General features: G+C 34.4%; 2 protein-coding genes and 1 long non-coding RNA gene across 15 annotated transcripts in view; 2 read left to right on the forward strand and 1 right to left on the reverse strand.

The window, feature by feature from the left end:
• Positions 1-712: 712 nt before the first annotated feature.
• On the forward strand, positions 713-4,946 carry LOC100647936 (glycine N-methyltransferase). The gene is made up of 5 exons (XM_012313942.3): positions 713-1,147; positions 2,366-2,724; positions 3,972-4,107; positions 4,196-4,316; positions 4,623-4,946. Exons 2-5 carry the CDS (start codon positions 2,394-2,396, stop codon positions 4,926-4,928), a joined length of 894 nt encoding a protein of 297 aa, XP_012169332.1. The 5' UTR covers positions 713-1,147; positions 2,366-2,393; the 3' UTR covers positions 4,929-4,946.
• Positions 4,947-5,315: 369 nt separating this feature from the next.
• The window catches only part of LOC100647781 (potassium voltage-gated channel protein eag), a 156,012-nt gene continuing 138,035 nt past the window's right edge, over positions 5,316-23,292 (reverse strand). For 8 of the 12 annotated variants that reach the window (XM_012313937.3, XM_020865265.2, XM_048410188.1 and 5 more), the window contains 4 exons: positions 21,457-21,572; positions 20,322-20,438; positions 13,762-13,919; positions 5,316-13,416 (listed from right to left, as the gene is read on the reverse strand). In XM_012313937.3, the coding sequence (XP_012169327.1) occupies positions 12,392-13,416; positions 13,762-13,919; positions 20,322-20,438; positions 21,457-21,572 (1,416 nt within the window). In that variant the 3' untranslated portion in view covers positions 5,316-12,391. The remainder of the gene's footprint in view (positions 13,417-13,761; positions 13,920-20,321; positions 20,439-21,456; positions 21,573-23,292) is intronic. The other 4 variants (XM_012313940.3, XM_012313939.3, XM_012313935.3 and 1 more) reach the window with 1 other exon arrangement.
• LOC110119660 lies at positions 13,905-14,793 on the forward strand. Of its 2 annotated transcripts, none has more exons than XR_007225759.1 (2): positions 13,905-14,081; positions 14,189-14,793. It is a non-coding gene; the product is annotated as an uncharacterized LOC110119660 (long non-coding RNA). The 2 variants fall into 2 exon arrangements; XR_007225760.1 differs by having other exon boundaries at positions 13,918-14,097.

Consider the following 23,292-nt stretch of genomic DNA (forward strand, 5'->3'; position numbering starts at 1 on the left):
TCTGTAATATGTTTAACACAACTTTTTCTATGAATGATCATTAAGTTTTCATACATTCAAGCCTAATTTTCATTAAAAACATAAATTATGTTTTATGCAGATAATAGTAAGATGGAATTTACTAAATATTAGCTTTTTACATGACTAAATTTTAGCATTTAGTACTTAAATTCTTTACTGTTTCATACTGAGAATAATCGATTCAATGGACTCTCCTTTCTACATTGTAGGATTTGTTTTCTGTTTCGTAAATGTTTCTGTCTGGCACTGTATATTTGCTATTATGCACTAAAAAAAAAAAACAAGGCAAAGCACTGCACAATCATCTAGTATTTAGCAAAGAATCTGTTATTCTCGAGAACTTCCAAATATAATATATTATACCTTTGAAGTATGCTTTTAAAAATTTCTACCAGAATCCCTATTGAAGATTACATATTCGTTTTTCGGTACTGATGATGTTAACGGAAACTTCTAGCATGTGTTTAATATAGAAATAAGTATGCGAATTATATGTAATTTGTTCTGACAAAATAATTATAGAATTTTACACCACAAATTGTTATTTTGTTCAAAACAATCTACGATCATCCTCACCTGTAAAAAAGATTTATCTTTAAATAATGTTAATTATTTATCGTTTTAGTTAAAGAAATAATTATAAATAAATAACAAAATTATTCTTAAAATAATGTTGCATATTTTGAAGTGCTGTTTCATTGATGCGGTATTAATAAATAAAAAGGAACGCGTGAAAATTTGATAAAATGATATGATATCATGTGACAATGACATGAAAGCGTAAATAGAAAATTCTATTTTTCGCTTTTCTATGAACATTTTGTTGTATCACGATATGTCATAATGATTTATCAACGATTTCAAGTGAAACGGGAAAAATATTGCATCATGTAAGCTCGTGAACACAGGATCATATATATTGTACGCATCCATTATCATCGCTCAGTTGTTCTGTGTGCTTCTATCGCAGCGTGCATTACTCCTAATTTCCAACTCGTTTTGTTGTTACTTTTTCATCTTCACTTATTTTTTCACGCTTGAATATCTTTCGTAGTGATCACAATATTTTTATCTTAATTCCATCATCGTCTAGGAAGCAACAAATTGCAGTTTATTTATTCAGAAGGTACAATATGTTTTAATTTCATAAATTTAAATGATATATTGCATGTTCTTTCTTTATTGCATTGTAGTGAAGGTAATTTGCGAAATGTTTTGTAATATAGTCGAGTAATAGATAATAGATCGAGCAATGTAATTGTTGAAAATAATAATAGGAATCGTATTAATACATAACTTGGTAAAATATTTAGAAAAGATGTAAAGAGAGATATGTACAAAACTATAAAATAAGATTGTAAATATTAAAATTTTGTTTAATAAATGGAGAAGTTATAGCAATTCTGAATGATTTATATTTAAATCACGTATTACAGTTACGGTGACTCATTAATTCGTCACATTTTCGCAATAAATCTGTCACAATTTAATCATAAATAATAGTCGAATTATCTAAATCCTAGATAAGGTTATTGTACAATGTAAGTACGTTACTTTTGGGACGTCTTTCATATCGAAAAAGATATATATATATATATATATATATATACATTTATGGAAAAGTTAAAAATGTAAAAATATATAGTATACACGAAGAAAAGGAGATATAATAGAAAATAGATAATAATTAAAAAATAGATAAATCATCATGACATATATATATATATATATGTACCCTATATATTTTTACATCTTTAAATTTTTTATAAATGTATAAAAATCATTTCATATCTCTACATTATTTCTGATAATTCTAAATCCAATAATAATAATAATAATAATAATGATGATGATGATGATGATGATGATGATGATGATAATAATAACAGCAACAACAACAACAACAATAATAATAATAATAATAATGATAATAATTTCCTACTGTATATAGACGGGAACGGAAGAAAATTCCAGATTCATATTTGTGTATAATAACTACATTACATTAACGGTAACTTTGCTGTACTAAATATTTTTTACCATGCTGATAACAGTCATCCATATTATATCTATTCATAACTTCATTTTTTTTTATCAATTATAGCTTGTTTCTTTAGATTGTAATATTTTTCTACTGCATATCCTTCAAACTTTTTTTCGTCTTCCACTGTACCTTCATAAAAATCCTTTAAAAACAATAATCGATAAAAGTAATGTATCTGTCTGTAGATAAAACGTCTATATATCAATCAACAACTTCTCTGTATGTTTCACAATCGCGAGTCAATGACGTAATCCAATAATCGAGTTCAATCTACTATATTTTATATGAAAACCTTTTCAGTGCCTTTGATTGAAAAAATTGAGAAGAGATGGATTCCGTATTCCGCACGAGGTCGTTAGGTACAGCTGCCGAAGGTGTTCGAGATCAGTATGCTGACGGGAGAGCAGCTAAAGTATGGGAAGTGTTTATAGGCGATAAAAATCAAAGAACTCAGAATTATCGTGACTTTTTGGTCGGTATGCTGAGAGATAAAGGATGCAAGAAAATTTTGGATGTAGCGTGCGGGACTGGTGTGGACTCGGTGATGCTACTCGAGGAGGGTTTCGAAGTGCTCAGTGTAGATGCTTCGGATAAGATGTTAAAATATGCTTTGAAGGCACGATGGGAACGCAGGAAGGAGGAAGCGTTTGACAATTGGGGTAAATATTGTTTTACGTGGAATATATGTATCTACGGAGTGTTCCATTTATTTCAAATGAATAATATAGAATATTATTCATCTTGGATTCATTAATATCTTATTTACTTTTGTTGGTATAAAAAATCCTTTAGATTCAAATAAATTGATTCAGAACAACGAATATAGTTATTCGAAAGTAATTTAAAATATTAATGAATGCAAGATAAACCGAACGCACACTAAATAACATATTATGAATAGAAATATTTTTTATTTTTTGAATAAATGAAAATAAGTGAAAATTAATTCCTAAGGATTACTTCAGCTTGAGATTAATATTAATGTTTTTATTTGAAACGCAATCGTTTTTAACGGTAACTGAATAAATTAATAAATTCCATTATAATCCTCAATACCATAAGGTATATATATATATATGTATGTATGTTTACTAATATTAGCTAATAATTTATATCACAAATGATATTACTCTTTTCTAGTAGTAATATAAATATTAAATTGTTGTTATTTTCGCAAAGTTCATAGTTCGACCTAGCACGTATGCGATTAGCGATTATTGAGGTGAAATTTCCTATGTGTATTCGCTGCATACGTCGCGTCAGAAGCAGATTAGAACTGTGACTTATAATTTATATAACGCGACATTTCATAGTTTTCCATCGTCAAGAGAAATACAGAAAAGCAACTATATGATGAAATCATTAACCCGATATATTCCTTTCCTCCTTGTTCGAACGTTTATGTGTGCTGTAAACTGTTATTGCTTATCACAACAAAGTGCAAAAGATTAATACGTTATCGAAGGTCAATTCTTTCACATAGCTGTTTTTATTGTTTAACTGTTTTCATTGTTTAAGTGTTTTTATTTTCAATTTTTTTGCTGAAGATTATACTGAATTACTGTTGACCCAACCTTTTTACACTATAAGTTATAAGTTAAGAGTCAAGTTGATATTAACATGTTGGCTGTCGTATCTTATATCTTGCAAAACAAGTCATTCTTCATTTTTTGCAGATATAGATATGATGCAATAAATATATAATAGAAGTGATATGACATGTTTATAAATAAAGGAATTGTTATATCCAAAAGGTTGAGGATCCAATTGATGAATTATATCGGGAGTATTTACTTTTTATTAATGTAAAATTAAGATTTTGAGTGTTTCTTTTAATTTGAGAGAAGAGTAATAAAATTGAATATCTTGGCAATGTATTAATTCTTTGTTTAATGGTGTTCTGCAGAGATTGAAGAGGCGAACTGGTTGACTTTACCAAAGGATATTAGTCATTTAATAGGAAATGGATTTGATGCAGTAATTTGCTTGGGGAATAGTTTTGCTCACATGCCTGACACTTTTGGAGATCAAAGAGAACAAAGGTAATATTGATCTTACTTACGCATTAATCCGTATTAATGTATTAGTAGATTGCACGAGTTTTCTTTTCAATTTCGTTATCGAATGCAGGCAAGCATTATTGAATTTTGAACACTGCGTGAAACCCGGTGGCTTGCTGCTGATTGATCACAGAAATTACGATGATATAATTGATACTGGAAATGTACCGGCAAAATGCATATATTACAATGTAAGTATACTTCAGAAACTTCGAGTCTATAAACAAATAAATTTTCGATTTCATTAAAAAATCATATAAAAAATTCCATCTATAGATGCGTCTTAAATACTCTAATGCAAAGCATTCAAATTTAAAATATTCAAATTGAAAGAATAAAATTTGGGTCCTCGAATTTAAACAGTTCAATTTTGGCGCATGAATTTTTGTAATCTAATCTTTATTAGAACTGTAATGTAATCTAATCTTCATTTATTAGAACTGATTGTCAATTAGAACTGAAATGTAATCTAATCTTCATTTTTTATGGAATTTTAGAGTCAACGCACAACAAACATTAAATCATCGGTACTATTCGTTTCGGGAAAACCAGCGATCGTCACCTTAGATTATATGATAACCTTGGATGAAGGGAAGGAAGAGGAAGAGCAAGTCAGCGAATTCAGACTGTCTTACTATCCACATAGGTTAAATGTGTTCAAGGACATGTTGGACGAAGCGTTCCATTACAGGGCCAAGCATACTATCTACGGCGATTTTAAACCTCTGGAAGAAATAAAGAATCCTGGTTTCTATATTCATGTAATGGAGAAACCAGAATATTCAAATTCAATAAAACTATAATCACTTCAACGAACACAACTTCGTCGTGGAGTTCTAATTTTTTAACGTGTTTTATTTATTTTCTATTTATTTCGTACATTCCTGGAAATGCTATTTACATTTATTTTGAGCAGCTCAGTCTGATTTAGTTTAACCTCTTGGGAACTCTTGCTCTGTATCATGATTTTTATAATTTATATATTTTTTTGTACATTTTATGAAACTTTTGCTGTGTTCGTTTTCTTTTTAAATATATATATGTATAGAGAGAGAGGGGAAAGGAAAAACGTATATTATATAATATTAGTTGTAAGTTCACACTGGAAAAAGATGAGCAATAAAAAGAAGTAGAAGGAAAAATTGTGATTGATTGAAGGATCGATTCGCAAATAGAACAGCGGAGCTCGGTCAAGTTTTAATCTTTTTTTATTATAAGTTCGAAAGCAGCTTTCTTTTGAGTATTCTAGCCAGGCTTCGTTCGATGCTACAATTTGATCTCTCGACGATACGATTTTTCATCTTTTATCTTATGTCTTTTTTTTTTTGTTTTTTCTTTAAGTATATTCGTCTCGGTGGTTTTTTGAGCGATCGTTGACGCCGATTCTGAACTCCTTGATCGACCCTTCGCTTCCGACCGTCGTTCGAACGTTCCACGCTTCGCAAAATAAGATCAGGAAGACCAGTGAACATTAGACCGCGGTAGATTCGAAATTTTGGTTAGTCTTCACGGTTGATGTTTCATTTTACGATGTATTTGCATAAAACAAAAGAGCTCCTCAAGTTTTAACCTCATCATCGATACTTCGATTCAATCGTCAGTGGCGCTGTTCAAATAACATTTTCCTAAATTAATATTTCATCTTAAACGATCCTTTAAAAGTCCTTCATCACTTTCTAACCTTAATTTCACGTTATCTACACCTTTTATAGGGAAGAATCATGAATAACCTTGCAATCAATACAATTTCTTAAGGATCAATATCGTCTAAGTCTAAGCAATCTCAATCAGAATCGGGCATTACTGATTTAAAAGATTCAATATTTACAGAATTCTGTAGTAGATAGATCCTTTGAGAGAAGATTTCAAGGTTATCTCAATTAAAGACGATTGAGCTCGAAGGATGATCACGATCGTAAGCATTTTGCTCTTAGAAAGTGCAGCTTTTTATTTTCGATCGAAGCTAGAGATTTTATCGATTTAGATTCTTTCAAGGAGAGCTTTCGTCGTTGTTATCAATCGTCGACGATCGCTCGAATTGAAAACAACAACATGAACGCGGCGAGGAGCGTTCGCGTAGGACCATTCGTTCGTCGCGTTTCGTCTTCTCTGACTCGCGTCGAGATCGCACGATCGGATTCTCACGAGAGTTCGCAAACAGCTCGGCTCCTGTCGGTTTTCCAACGCCATGAAGATCGATCGATCATCTGATCGTTTCACGATACAGATTTCTTTTATTTCGTTTCGTTCCATTTTGTCCTTAATAGAAAAATGAAAAGTTTATGATTACAAACACTCTCTTGGTTTACGTACAACGTTGTGATACGCTGTTGTTCGTTACAGAATTGCAAATACGACGTGTCCTTTTTTTTTTTTTTTTTTTTGTAAAACAACGGCGTTTCGATTTATAAAAGAAACATATCGTCATATATAGGAGCGTGAAGCTTTGTTTTGCGGTAACCAAGAGAGGTTATGTTTGCTAATTGTTTATTAGACAGTCATTTTCTATCGATTAGAAAAGCATTATATTAATCTAAGACATAGAAAATCGTCGAAAAAGAAAGATTGGCGAATAAGCTGAACGATGGTAACTGGATTGATCGATTTTTCGTGGCGTTCGATTACCGAAGAGCAGTTTCCGGAAATGACAAGGACAGAATTTACAAGGCCGAGGACTTGATTACAGTGCAACGAATTGCCCATATAGAAAAATGGACGAAGTGTTAGTTATAGCAAAAATTTGTTTACCCCCCTTTTCTTTTGTTCTAATAGTAATCATAATAATGATCATAATAATAACCATAATAATATATATATATATATTTTTTTCTTTATTTCTTTGTTATTCCGCCGGATAGCTACTATATAGATTCTCTTAATCATTTTCACAAAAAATTCGATACGATCACGGCTTCTTCGATCGTCGCGGCGATCACAGTCGTCGTCGTATAACTTTCTTTTTTTCTTTTCAACAAAAAGAATCTGTCATTCTTTCATATTGTTTTTGTGATTTTTATTTTATAGAAAAGAAAGATTAAGATATCAGATTCAAACAAAAACAAGGCATCCGCTCGTCTCCTTTCTTTCGAAACGAACGAGCGGGAGTTTCACAAAGAAATAAAGACAAACTTTCGTTCGTTCGTAAACTCGTCGTTGACAAATCGATGACGACGACGATGACGACGATGACGACGACGATGACGACGACGACGACGACCCGTGTCGCGACGCTCTCCACTCGAGTACGGCGATAATCCGTTATTGCAAAGTAGCTGATATATAAAAAATTGTAATATCACATGTTTACCATATTTTCTTTCGTCGTGTTGCCTGTTTTCGCGGCACCACATCCGACAACGACCCGCCTTGTCGGCATTTAGCTTCAACGCGGACACCAATTGCGCTCCTCCACCTCCGTCATCTTCGATTCTCTTCGAGAAATCGCTCCGTGCACAATGTGCACTGCACATACACACACTGTTCCACGGGAAAAATACGTGATGGAGGTTCGTCGTTGCAATTACTAGAGACGCGGATCGATCCACACTGGCGAAACACTCAAAAAGACCGCGTTGTCAACGATTCCAGCATGACGGACCAATAAGTCGATCATATGTCGTCCACCTCGATCATTCGTGATTTTGTTATCGGCTTCGTTCGAGCTTCGTCGCGTTGAAAATTGGCTCGTTGCGAACTGGTGCTAGAATGTTTCGATTTTGTCGAACATCACGAGTGGCGAGTCCGAATGGAATGTAAATCGGGGATTTTATGAAACCAATATGGCGCTGGGTTTATCGAGGAGATGAAACGCGTCGTCAGTCTTCGATATTTTCGATGCAACGGTTTACGGTAACGTTTGGTGGTCGACTTACCGGTCACCAATGGAACCGCCCGACGGAGACGAGGATACGTGCGCGAGAAGAGAAGCTCTCGGATAGCGAACAGAGCGAGTCCACTTTCCCGCCATTCCAATATCGCCAGTATTAGCAATTTTTAAAATGCCAATTCGAAACTGAAATTGAAATTACTTGAGTGAACATTTCTCGCAGAATTTCAAATATTTTCGTCGAAATTTTTGTAGATTTGAAAAAAAAGATTTTGTAAATTAACTCCTTGCCTTATGATCTTTTCAGTAGATACTCAAATGAATATTTTTGTAGCACCATGTCAGATGATGTGTTATGGATATGTTATATATAATTTTCAGTTAGATTAAACATTGTTAAAGTATTTAAACTTCATTACGAGTACAATATTCCTTATTGAATTACAATTATAATGTTTGCCACGAGTATGATCCGATGTTAAGGCAAGTGTTAATTTTTAAGGTTAGTATGAAAATGGTAAATCGATTTGGAACGTCGGGCCGATAGACTGGATATACAGCGTTAAAAAGGAGCAAGGCGCACCGTTTCCGACAATAATTCTCGATCGACGCGCGTCAGCTGCTGTAAACGTTTCAACGGCATGTTAAACTTCCGCGTTCGTTTTAAAGTGTATAGAAACTACGATAGAGCCAGCTATATCGTCACCGCCGCTAAAACCTAATTAACAAAGTCCTCGTAACTGCTCGATAATTCAACATCTTTCTCTTCATTTTCTTCATCTCGTTCTCGGTAACATCGTGAAATTAGAACTATTTCTGCATTACTCTTGTACGCTCTTCGTCTTCATGTCCCATACACACACAAACAGGCATTCTCGCATTCTTTCTTCCATATTTTTCGCTTCTATTTAATATTTATAGTATTTACACGCGTAAATATCCCTGTCAGCGCGTTTGCCCGTGTTCCCTTCGTTTTTTTTTTTTTTTCATTTATTCACTTTGAATCGTCGTGGATCAACGTTCAATGGTATGTTCGGGTCTCGACGATCCGTGGTTCCCCTTTAATCTGAATTGCGTTCACATCCGGATAATATTACGCGAATGATCGATATTCGTTAATTAATAACGCCAAAAAGCAATGCTTGGTTCGTTAGTTTACAGAATTTAATATTTTAACGATTTAACTTTCTATATATATGCTAGGATAGTGACCGTAAATAAAGAAAAGTAAACCATATGCAACCATATGTTCCGCCATATGCAATATAGATACACGAGGGGAATCGCGGCGTGGAAAAATGATATACATGTATATGTAACCTCAAAAGCTCCTTCGTTCGCATCGTTTCATCTATATATGTCGGCTTAAGCTAACGAAATATATATATATGTATATATCTATCAGAGGCTTATTCGATTAATCGCAATTCTCTACTCGTGAGATCAGTACTTTCCATCTTTGATTGTCCTTCAGAATTGTGTTATTCAAAGTTCTTTCTCGAGGCGGCAGCAACAGAAATACAACATACATATGCATATGTGTGTCTCTATTTCTGTGTGTGTGTATATATATATACGGATGTATGCATACATGGGTGATACATATGAATATTCTCGTTGTCGAATCGAAGTTTTTCTCGAAACAGAAAGCTGCGCCGGAAACCGAGAAAGAATTAGAGGAAAAGGAAAGAATAATCGCGATATGATATTTTCTTCCTGCTTTTTTTGAACGTTTTCTTGTTGCAAACGCGTTGACACGAACCACGCGCCACTTTATCAGTTTCTTATTTTTTCTATGTATATTATATATATGTATATGTATGTATGAATATATATACACGTGTCGTAGTTACAAGATATATATACACCTAATATTGCTGTTTGGCTTCTGTGAATGCCATGTGAACGCGGGATTAGGTCATGTTCTGCAATGTAACAAAGTATACGGAATCTTTGAGTTTCCGTAATGGCGTTTGACATTTGTCATTATTGAAATATCGCGACCGTAAGATGCAGCACTTCACGTTCGGTCAAAATGGAGAGTTTTATTTACTTATTTATCTTCTTTTTTCTTTCATACTCTTTTCTTTTTCTATACTTTATTCGTTTATATTTTGCTTTGTTAATATTTAAATTTCGCGCGACTGCTGCACTGGAAATGCAGCCATTCGAGGCGTGGTCGAATTGACTTTTAACAATTTATAATTATTCATTATCGTCGCGTCATGGTGGGTTTCGCGAACCATTATCGAATTAAACGTCTTCATTGAATTTTATTTTATACTTCTTTTTTTTTTAAAGAGTCGAATAGAAAAATTGGAGGAGCGAGGAGAAGTATGTTGTTTAACGCGTTAAGAAAAGTAAGAATAACCTTGTCGGTAGCTTCTAGACAGCTACGAGAACTGGTTTCTTGGTGTACCTTAAATTCTTTCTTGTTGAATAGCTTTATAATCCCAATTCTTATTATCTGTCTTAAGACGTTTAAGAGGTTGATGGATCACGAATCGCTTTACGGGCAAGGTCTCCTGAAGAGTGTAGTGAGAATACTTTCTAATGGGAAGCTTAGAAAAATGCAAGGGTTACCATGAAAGCACTTCCGGTATTTATCTCCAAATCATTTTCATTTAAATCTATTGTAGGATCTCTATGTTTTTTTTAGAAAGATAAAGAAACGAGATGAGATAATATTAAAGTGAAAAAAATATAGTGAACATACCACAATAAGCAAAATCTAAGTGATTAAACTTAAAGTTAAAAACAAATAACCTAACCTTCAAACCTGGCGAAACAAATTTAGCTCTGAGGTTTAAAATATTCAGTGAATGTCCACCTAAGGTCGTCACGATTAATTTTCACACAAATTCACGCACTTGTAATCGATTTTTAATCATGTACACGCATACATACGTACATAAAGCATACACACACGGTTCATTGAGTCGAAACCATCGAAAAGCCATCGATCAACGTTCGCGAATCCCGCTTTTTCAAAGCTATTAACTGAAACAGAGGAGAGAAACAAAACAAAAGGGAAACGGTAAAAAAGAACACGGCACCATGGTGCAGCGATAGCGATGCAACGATAAACGACTTGACAACGCGTCTCGACGCCTTTCGCCTCTAATCACAGAGCTCGACTGTCCGAAAACTCAAATGCAGAGAACATCATGATACTCCCCCTATACTAACTCTTACTTTCTCCAAATTTTCAACGCTCTTATAATAATTAGTCGTCGAGTCTGAACCGTTCCAAGCAATTAAAGAATCGTGTAGCATTGTTCATTTTATGGTTGGATCGTTTATTAACAACTTTTTCATTCAATTTATATAGAATTAATTAAGGAATGATTAAAAATGAGTGAAGAACGCGAAGAACGATTCTCTAATTGCTTCAAGAGTACATATAGATATATGTATGTATATATCGTTCTTCGTCTTCTCTTCACTTTATTCTTTTTTATTCGTTTCGTTTCCTATACTTTATTCTCATTCACTTCCTTATCGTTTCTTTCCTTTTCTTTTCTTTTGTTGTTGTTGGTTGTTGTAGTTACTTAAAATCTATCGCGTGCAACCACGAGTCTAGCTGATATCCTCTAAAGATGCGTGTAAACCTACGATTACAGTGTGTGTTACCTTACGTATTAGAACGTGAGTATTCTGAATTTTTTTAGTTTCCATCCTCCTCTCGTTTAAACGTTCGATGTCTCGAAGAAGCCGTCGCAAGCAGTATATAATTCGATATACTTTTTTATGTATTTTTTCTTTGGTTTACTTTTTTGCTTTTTAATCGCGTGTTTGGCCATGCAAAAATATGCCAAGTTGCATTATAGTAGCGGGATCGTTTCGTCGGCACATCCCTCTTTTAGTTTTGCTCTCTTGTGTTCTTTTAACCTCTTTTATAGAATTTCTTTGCTTTTTTTTCTTTCGTATTAAATTCGAACGACAATCCCCGATCCATAACCTCAAAAATCAATATCTTTTTCCCCGTGTCGGATTCGTTCTTCACGCGTACCGACGAATGCTCGCTGAAGACCAGACGCGAAGCGAGTAGCGAAAATGCAATATGTCCTTAAAACGTACGCGGTGAAATTTTACAGGTAGCTTACTCTACCGGTACACTCGTCTCATTTCGTTGAAAAGAGTTCGCTGAAACAGCCGTCCTTCTCTTCTTCAAAGAAACTAGAAATCTTAACCTCGACACAACTTCCATTTCTTTCCGATTATGATAACTTCCAAATAGCTATTTTCCTTTTTCCATCGATTAGAATAGGACCAGCTCCGACGACCCTAACCAACCACATAAAACTTTCTTAAGTCACATCTAATTCCACCATACTTAACCCTAACCTTAACAAAATTATTCCAGAGAACGGCAGTTCGTTCCAGCGATTCTCGCCAGAATATCAGCCTCGAGACGATCGTCCGGAGCCTTAAGAACTTTCACAAGTATTCCCTAGGTCTGGGCGGAGGCCGTTTTCTGTCGGACCTGTCGCTTCTGTCCGTCGCGGTGGTGTTCTGTTCCCTGTCATCCGTGCACTCGAGCATCTGTGTGGTCTCTGTCGCCTCCGAAGGACTAATAGGCTGACTAGCTAACGGTGCCAACGGTGCAGCTCCCTTGTTCCTTGATTTGCTTCTTCTCTTCCTCAAAATCAACGGTCCGAGGGATGTACCATCGTCCCCTCTGGAAGTGGACGCCTGGGCCAGTCTTTCTAACAACTCTTTACTCATTTCCCTCGAGGAAGTCTTATAATCACTACTACTGTCCTTCAATCTGTCAGACTGTTGCGATTGATGATGGTGATGGTGATGATGATGATGCTCTTGGGATTTGGAGCTTCTCTCTGTGGTTGTACCCTGCTCCCTGTAACCTTCGGTCGTCGACGTGGATGCAGTCGCTATAGAAATTTTCTGCTCTGTGCTTCCCCCAGGTGTTTGCGTAGCCTGGGAACCCTGTTGACAGCTAGAAGCACTTTGTGGTTGACTGGTTGGCTGAATCTGCGAGGAACCGCCGCTACCACCCGTTGAAAAATTGTTCGAGCCTTTTTGCTGCGGTGGAGTAGCCGCAGGGAGCCTTGTCATTAGCGTTTGCAGCATGTCCTCAATCTTTGCCAATCTTTGATTGACTCGTTGCACTTCCAGTTTCAGATCAACCTTCACCTCGAGCACGGCAGCTAGGATTTCACGATCGTGGCTCGGCTGAGTGGTAATTAGTCCATCGTCGTAGCTCTCCAGTCGGCGAAGCTGGAGCTGCTTCGAATCTGCCGCATTCTGCTGCTGTTGCTGGGTCTCTTTCACGTTTTCAGCATCACCTGATTCTTCAATGGTACCGGTCAGCTTACCGAATTTTGGGAACACCTTGTTGCTACCGGCACTAGAACTGGGACGGGTATCCCTGGCGCTTAAGGATCGTTTGAACGTATCTACCCCGGTTCCCGTCTCGCTTCCGGAGTCTAGGCTGGAGCTTCCTGTGAAATTCAAGCTTTTTTGTGATGATTTACTTCGCTAAAATATTTTATTTAAATATTCTACAACAATGTAAATGATCTTTTCTTTTTGCAAGTTCTTCCTAACTTATAATAATCTTCCAAGAAACCAAATCTATTGCAACATATTAACGTTTGCAAGCATTACTTTCCAAGCATTACTTTCACTATCGTCAATTATCTTCGTGTCATTTTATATAAAAACAATATATCCTAAAAAATAATTCGTGATTGAATTAAGAAAGAATTGGAAGAGAATTTGAATCGAATTGCAAAGAAATGAAAAGGAAACCGATATATGATAAAAATTCGGTAGTTTTCAATTACCTAAGAGTCGTCCCCACTTCCCGGCCCGTCCTTTAACAGCAGTGTTCTCGTCCGCTGTGGAGAGTTTCCTGGCATGCGAGGATTCACCCTCCTTCCCATCCTTCCCGTCTTTTCCGTCTCCTTTCTCCACGTCAGCATTGTGTCTCTCCCTGCGGAACCTGAATAGAAAAAAGTAGAGAGCGAGAACGCCCGTGTTTAGTCGTGTCGACGTGATTCGCTTTTGTCTATTTACATTACTGGGATTAAGAGGCCAGTTTCACTAGGCGATCAATTAAATAAAGGGGGGAATAATAAGATTACATGGTGTATACAAATCATGGGTAGGAGAATAATATAGTACATATTTAAATTTGTTCTTCTTTTTTTTTACGTCCAAAAGTTTCACATATGTACGTATTTCCTCTTTTCGTTTTTTTTTCTTTTTTAGGTTAGGTTGAACTTTTGTGAAACTTTTCTGTCCCTCGATCGTGTGTGATCGATAATCATCATTCAGCGGCAGATTTTTGGGAAGGATAGATACGTATATATGCAAAATATATATAAATTGATATATACATAGGTATTTATATACATTTTACATATATAGTCTTGATATTATTTTTGGTTAGACGAAGAACAGTCGTCCTTTCTTTCTTTGCTCTGCTACTGGTGCCGCTTTATTTATTGGTGGCAAATGAGACAAGTTCGTTCTACTGAGGCTAGAAAAAGGGAGACAGCTCCAGCGGTGTTCACGAGCAACCTACTTTGATGTGCCTACGGGTTTCGAAAGAAAATATTTTCGGTGGTGATAAGATGCCGATAAGACATACGGGAAAACCTGGCAGCGTCGATGAACCGATTGTGGCCTCGTACCTATCAAAAAAAAAAAAAGAAAAAAAAGAAAAGAAAAAAGGTAAGTATAAAATAAAGCTCTTACTGAAACATACACTTAGGAATACGTACATTGAGGAAAGAAATAAAGAAAAGGCCATAAGTAGATATATGGGAATGAAAAGAAGAATAACGTTGCACATGTTACAATTTACAACGAAGGTACGAAAGCAAAAATAATTTCGGAACTATGAGAGGACAAAGGCTGTGCACAATGACTCATCAAATTAGTACGATCTATTCGGAAATTTTGAAATTGTTTGAAACTTGAATAAATATGTTTGGACAATTTGTAAGTTTTCTTACAGAAAATATTGAATTTTTTCTCTTTCTATTCATCTTTTTTTCTCTAACACTTTGTTCGACCAAAAGAGAGATATTACTTGTTTCAATTTCGTTACCCGTCCATTATAACGATCTGAAACTTGTACAAAATTATTGAAAAATCGAAATTTGTCATTTTTCTTATCTGATCATAATAATTCGATTATTTACTGTTGCAATTGATTGACGAAATTTTGAACGAAAGTTTCGTGGTGAAAGACACAGGACGACATTCTTGTTGGTCGAAATCGTGATGTTTGATTTTCGGTCATGAAAAGTCGGGACACGTTGTCACGGTAATTTTTAGGCTGAATTGGACAACTCAGAAATTTCCTGCTTGATCCGTAATTATACCGTTTGCCCATTGAGAGCGTCAAAGTTTAAATTACTGGTTATCCATCGACGTACTCTGATGGGATACGAGCGAAGAATAACAAATCAGTATACGTAAATAGGTAAGTAGTCTTCGGCATGCGTTTCAGTCTGTTCCCTTCGTCGTTTCATTGTCCTGGGAAAATAAGCGGATTCTTCCCGCGGGATTTTCTAGAAGAATGCTAAAGAAAATGAAAGATCGTGGATTAAGAAAATATAGAATAGAATTCTTTTTTTACATAATTTCTCTATTAACAAGAATTTCTTAATTTATGTAATTGATACCGATCCGTGGTTAATATGAACTTTCAAAATACGAATCATCCAAAATTTGCTGGAAAATTAAGGAAGAAGATATTTCTTAATTTCCAAATTCCACGAAAATCTAATTCGTTTATTATACCAAGTGAGAGGCAGAGAATTTCGGTGAAAGTGGTCGGTTTATGGTCGGGCATGATTTGCCTCTCCTGGGCTGCAAGATATTTTTTCCACTTATTATTCATGCCTCTTTCAAGGTCTTCTAGAGATATTACGAAATGTACAATATTCTGAGACAATTTTTCTATTATTAAGAATTTTCTAATCTCACGAAAGGGACATTTTTAAAGGTCGTGTCGAGCAGAACACTGAAAATTCCAACAATGATGGCCAATGTGATGTGATCAGACGCGTCTTTCTTTCTATTTTATCCACGATGTTCCAAAGTTTCCTAGAAACATTAAGAAACTTAAAACAGGATCTTGCGAGATTATTTTCCCAATTTAGAAAGTAATGTAAAAATTTGTCAATCTTACAAAAAAAAAGTACCGAGTAAGATACCGACAATTCCAATATGCTGGTGGCCAATTTATAATCAGATTGTGGTAATCTATTCCACGGACTTTCTGAAATATAGCTGGCAAAATATTTTCCTGTTATCCACGAATCTTTCAATATTCCTCTAAAACAGCAAAAAATCATAAGCAACCAAATTTTCGCAATTCTAAATCGCAGTAACCAGGTAAATGATGAGATTTCGCACGATGGAATTTCTATTCGGCCCCAATCGTGGTTCATCGACGCAACGTTTAGATGATACAGTAGTATAAATGGTAAACGAGCTGCCTGATTAACTGTGGGAATGCCATCGAGCGATCAACTCGCACCACTCGATCGGAATAAGGCCAGAGAAGAGAGAAGAGAAAAAGAAAAAAATAAAAAAGAAGATAGAGAAGAAAATAAAAAAGTATACCGCCACGTTCGTCTTAATCTCATCGTTCTAAATTCAATATCATTATTAAAAACGTACTCTACGAATCTATCATGCACGATAACATGCCACGAGGTCGAGGTTTCTAAAAAACGGTCGATTAAAAGTTAGACAAAAACTCGAATAACTGTTAGAGGATCGTTGGCAGTCTGGCAGTTTTTCAAGCAGCTACTTGGCATCGTTATATATATGTACATATATATATGTATTAAAATATACGTATACATATTACATATATATGTATATATATAAATACAGGTGACAGAGAGAAACTTGAATCCTAGAGTGTGTACGTCACATGCATTCGGCGTTGCATAAAATCGTAAAAGGATCGGATGCTCGAGGCGCGATGGAGGACTCTGGTATTTCTTTCAAACGGATTTGTAGACTTCTTAGTTTTTCTTCTTTTAATAAAAAAAGAAATAAAAAAAAATGCGAGGCACTGAGAGAAAAAGTGGACTAGTCCTAAGACTTCGCAAATTGGATAATCCTCTATCTAAAATATATATGCAAATAATTCAATGCAACAACTGATTCCATTAGGTATTATCTGGTCTGATTTGGAAACAATGATTTTTGCATGATTCATCCTTAAAAGCTATCATAAAAAAAGAGAGCACGTCATGACATTTTGCATCACTTTATTCTTTTTCCATTTTGCAAATCAATGAATTCAAACAGAGTGCAATTACTCTTCAATGTTACTATTCAATTATTACTATTCAATGTTAGGCGAAGTAACATTGAAAGGAATTTAACACAATGATAGTTTTTAAGAGTTAATACAGCTCAGTGCAATAAATTAACACATAGAACTACCGATCTTTGATATGGTATACGTAATTAATTGGAATTAAGGTAGTGTGATGAAAGTAGATTATATTTTTGTTACAATAAAAGTAAATACTATCGAAAGTTAATACTATGAAAAACAGTTGCATGCTTTTGGTAATCGTAAAAAGCAAAAAATACTAGTCATTCTGACTGGTTTAGTAATTCTAGTGTCAATGTAATAAATTCCAATGTAATAAATTCACGTTTAGAAAAAATGTGACTTGGTCCATTTTTGCTCTCAATACGTCATATCGTTCTGTTAACGTTTGCGACCGTGCCGTTTTATCAAGAAGCAGCAATAAAACAGTAAAATTGATCTTAAGTAATAGAAGAGATTCGAAATTGAACGAAACAGAGAGCCCTCGAGTTTGCTCTATACAAATCCTGGTTCCACTAAGAATATATAATATACGTATATATATTTATGGTGGGAGAAAAATGCGCATAACCCTCTAAAGCCGTATATCTTACAGCACTCTAGCATTCGTCAGAACTGCAGTGATCGTTAAAAATGACAAATATTGAATATAATGGCATCGGGTGATGTGTACGCATCTATAAACGATGCGACTCCTGGGCAAATCGATTTCGAATTCTCGCTTTCATCATTTAAATATTATTATACCAAAATTATCAAAGAACGACAACGAAGACAAAAAGAACGGTACGACGATATTAGGACAAAAGAAAGAAAAGAAAACGTGATACATATAGAGTGATAAGAAAGTCGAGAAACGTTTACATGGTGTAATTTTTGAATAACAAATCAACGAAGAAAGTTCAGGCACAAGAATGTTGCTTGAACCTTATGTTTGAAGTTATAAATAATTTAATTCTCTGTTGGAAATACACCGTTAGCTGCGTAGATTTATCCTCCTCAGTCTATCCTTTTAACTTCTCAAAATTGTCCTCCCTTTTAGTTTTGGGATTAAAAACATCTTGAAATTGATGAGTCGCATTTCCTGTGCTCTATAGAAGAGTAATTTTAAAGTTCGACATATTGTTAGTCAATTTCCACATTAAAACTATCTCTTCGTTTAATTCTCGAATGAAATATATGTTTATTTATTAAATATAGGTCACCTTCTCGAACATCTAAAAAATACCAATAGTATAAGTTATACAGTCTAATATCAACGAAGTTAAATTAACGTAACAACTAAATTATATTCTTACAAAACATCGCCCATGTATTATCTATTCTGAGAAAGCAAATTTTTGTATCCATCTTATCTGACCTCACCACATTCTCCTCACGTAGTCTGCCCTGTCTCAGAGCGACAAATACGTGATCTACGCAGTAATCCATGTATTACCAACGTAAAACCAAATTGTTTCTAACTTGAAAAAATATTCCTCAAATGATATTTTTGCACAGGAACCCTCTTCACTGTCTCGATATCTAGGCTCACAACATGTAAAATCGCCCGGGTCTTATTGACATCCTGCACAATATGAACAAAAAATATATATATAAACAGAAGAATTGTTGAAAAATAATAAATAGAGAAAAGTACATGGTAAAGAGATGGCGTAAAAGGGTCCCGGTTAAAAGACACGGGAATTCGATTTACCCAGGTTACTTCGTAGACGTGCTGAGTGAGAATACATATCAGTTTCTCTTTCAAGCGTGTGTACAGCGATTGCACATCCGTGATACCCTTCGAAACCTTTTTCTCGAGAAAAATGCGTATCGGTCGCCCCCGGAGGAGACGTTCGCGCGAATTGCATAAAATAGGTACGACACGACCAGAAGAGGAAGAAGAATAATAAGAAGGAAGAAGAAAAAGAAGAAGAAGAAGAAGAAGAAGAGCAAGTAAAAAAAGATCGGTTTCGCGGATTGCATTCGTTCGATTCAATTTTCTTTTAGATACGAATTTCTTTTTTTTTTTTTTGCTTCGACGTGTTTTTTGGTTTCACGGTTACGTGTAAATACACACGATCGGAATATAGAAAAATTCTGCACGGTCCATCGTTGCCGGTAAGCCGCTCGTCCCGAGGTGGATCGTGTCGATCTAAAAAAAAGTTTTCTGTTTCTCGAATCTCCACGTAAAAAACGTTCACGCTCTCTCAACAATTGCTCATCCGTGATATATAAATAATTTAGGCAGGTATACATGTACAAAATCGACCCGTATAAGTATGTATATATACATATATATAGTAACGATAGTTATAGTCGTATAGTTGACGACTACAGGGGAAGAACACGATAATCAAATATTTTTACATACATATATATTAATTATTTTGATTAACTGTATATTGTACACTTTCACAGGGAAACAGCTTTAAAAATCTGTGTTAAAAATCTATGATATGTGTTATTTTCATGCCCTTTATAATTTCTACAATATCAGTTTTGTGCTTAATTTAATTTTAGCCTTACTTCTCTTCTTTATTTAACTTTTAGATTAATTAGAGACACTTTTAAAAGACGCGTACCTTTAACTTACCATGTTATTTCTATTTCCAGTCGTATAAGAAATTTCTCTGTTTAAGTCACACAAAGTGACATTAAAATCCAGAAACTACTAAAAACTATAGTTATCATGTTTTTCCCTTGTGTGTGTGATCTTCATTTCTAAAAATATAAATATATCTAGGGATAGATGTATGTACATATGTATATATACATATATACATGTATATATAATATGTATGTAGAGAAAAATCACAGTGGAGAATAATAATAATAATTATATATATATATATATATGTGTATATATATAACGATATACAATCATAATAACGATGGTTAAATATAATCATAATGAGAAGAATAATTAATCGAATCAATATAAATATAGAGTAATAATAATCAATAATATAAGAGTGTACGTAAGAAGTAGCAAAGATGGCAATAAAAAGAATGAAGAAAGATAAATAAATACGTAAGAAATGAAATTGCCTAAAACTGGGCCAGGGCGGCAGGACGTTCACGGTGAGCTCCTCGTCGGAATCCTGCTGGGACCGTCCATTTGCGGCCCTGCTCACGCCGATCTGGGCATCCCCGTCGGTCTTGAACCTTTACGGACAACAGGCCAGCCAAGCAACGATCAACAATCAACAATAATTTACCACAGCATACGATACGAAAATTTTCTAATTTTTTACTTTTTTTTTTCTTATATTCTTTGCATTGATATAATCATCAATCATGTGTGCTAACATAATCTCTTTCTCTCCCTCCCTCTCGCACACGCTCTTTCACGCTCGTGCTTTCGCTTTTTGTAATGTTAGTTAAGAGTATTATTGATTCAGTAGTCTGTAATTGGCGCCCGAATGTTTCTTCTCGTATCTTTATGCGCGTGTATTTCATAGATTTTTGGACTTTCTTGTTCTTTATGCTCTTTTCTGTGTTTTGTGATTTTTCAGCGACGAATCTTACAAGGCTTGAAATACACACGTATAAGAGGGAAAATATCGTTCACACGATCCCATTCTCGCTCCTTGTTCTCTCATTCGATATTCCCAGCGAGATTGCGCTTTAAAAAAAAGATACATATATTCGTCAGCCTGTTGGATTTGCGAATACAGACCAGCTGTCCACTCTGCACGGCCTTTCACGTGATCACAGAGAATCGAGGCTAACGTTAATTATCTCGTGAATACGTATTCGTTTTTTTTTAAATAAGCTATCTTAATAACTATCCAGTTTAAAGAAGGTCTGTTTAAACGTTCGTTAAGATATGCTTTAAGTAGTAACAGAACTCCATAGTCAGACGTGGGTTCGTAAATCCATATGGTTGATGCCTTGATTTATTTACGAACGAATTCGTATCCACCAAAATTAATTCTAATTGTAACATCGTAACCTCTCGCAATGCTTCTTCATTCGACAACAAAAAAATCACAACGAAACCTGTAAATTAAAAAAGATTTTTTTTTAAGTAAACAAAACAAAGTTATTTTTTTACTAATATAAAATTTGATTTTTTCATTGGAGAATGAGAGAGAGAACACTAAGAGAGGCGTTAGTTATTTAAATAGAATGGATCGGATGTTATCCATTCGAGCTTGACAGGCAACAAATCTGTCCCTACCTCGAGAAAATTTTGCGCACCAGGTGATCCTGAGCTTGATCTAACTGCGGCTCGTTTTTCCTCCTTTCAGCCAGCTCCTTTTCTCGACGGACATCCGCTACCTTCCGGAAGATCAGCTGCACAAAACGATTCGATTCCATTTTACGCGCTTAAATAAGCATAATAACAAGTACACAGGCTCACGAAAGTATTTCAATATCCATGGAACATACTATGTGTGTTACATGAAACATTTGAAAATTCCAAACTCGACTATTACGATCGTATTGGTAAAGTTTGAGACGAATCTGAAAATATATGTAGAAAATTAAAAAAATATTTGATAGAAATACATATTCTGCAGGAGTCACAAAAGTATTTAAACAATCGATTATTCGCTATATTAATAAACTACGATATAACAATGAAACGATCTTTGGTACTAATTGTATATTTAAGACTATTGTTAATATATTATTCATATTATATACAAGTTTCTTTTTACTAATGTATGTTTGCAACAAATATCTTTTTTTATTAATTAATAAAACAAATATCTTTTTTATTAATTAACATTTACATACATTTTCACATTGATTGCGGATTTGACAAATATAGTCGTAACAGTCTCGTCTCGTTACAATGATTATATAACCTCAAAATGTTTTACATGACACGTGCAGTATATAATCCGTTTTATCTAATACATATAAGATATACAAGTTCAGATTGTCTTGAAATTGTATCAATATAATCACGACAGTGCTATCTCATTATTGCGTTAATGAAATTTCAAAATGTTTTACATAACACATACGATATATACATACATATAATATATCTTAATATGTCCATATATAATCCGTTTTATGTAATCAAATGTATACAATTTCAGATTGGTTTGAAATTTTATCAATATGATATTTGTATCTCATAATAATAATAATAATAATAAAATCTCAAGATATATGTATAGTATATACAATGTGGGCATAAATGTTTTTCATGGTAAGTGTTCAAATACATTCATGATCCAGTGTGTATCAATTAGCTTGCAAATTATCTTATACTTTATAATATCTTCTTACATCTTGTATTTTCTTGCATTTTCTGCAACATTTGCAGAGTATAGAATTCGTTATGGAACGCAGTATGCTCGGCGTAATTAATCAGGATGAACGACACGGCGCAGTTGGAACGACGAGCGATTATTTATGGGGCCCGGAACAATTATTTATGCTCTCGAGTCGCTCCTTTGCTATTATTAATGGTCTAGAACGCGTCGGACCCTTTATCGGCTTTTTTACACCCCTTGCTATGTAGGTGACCATTATTCGAGTGTTAATAATCGTCCTTACGCTTCCACATCATATATATAAAACTATCGAAATAATCGAAGCATCCTTATTATTATACAAAATACAAGTGTCAAAATAAAAAAATGTTTGCCTCTTTTCTACTAAAAAATGTTTTACTTGCCAATGGGAATATAGAATATAGAATATGGCAGTATAGTAAGTCAATCTCTGCACAGCGTAATCAAACTTGTATATTAAGAAACACCATTAATCTTCAATATAATAACGAAACAATATCATGTATATACTTATTTTAGGTCCAGCAAGAGAACTATGAAAAACGAGAAAATGCTTCGAATAACCTTATGGTGGGGTTATTTGAGTTAGTAGCGATATATTATATAAGTATCAATAAAATAAATAGCAAAATAACTTGCAGAAATAAAATAATACACACACTACTGAATTATGATAATTAACCTAACCCCAAACATAAATCGCTTGAAAATTGTTTATAAACGAATTTGACGAATTCATTTCACTTAAATAACCCTACTTT

The sequence above is a fragment of the Bombus terrestris genome, chromosome 11 (genome assembly GCF_910591885.1).
Source record: "Bombus terrestris chromosome 11, iyBomTerr1.2, whole genome shotgun sequence".
Lineage (NCBI taxonomy): Eukaryota > Metazoa > Arthropoda > Insecta > Hymenoptera > Apidae > Bombus > Bombus terrestris.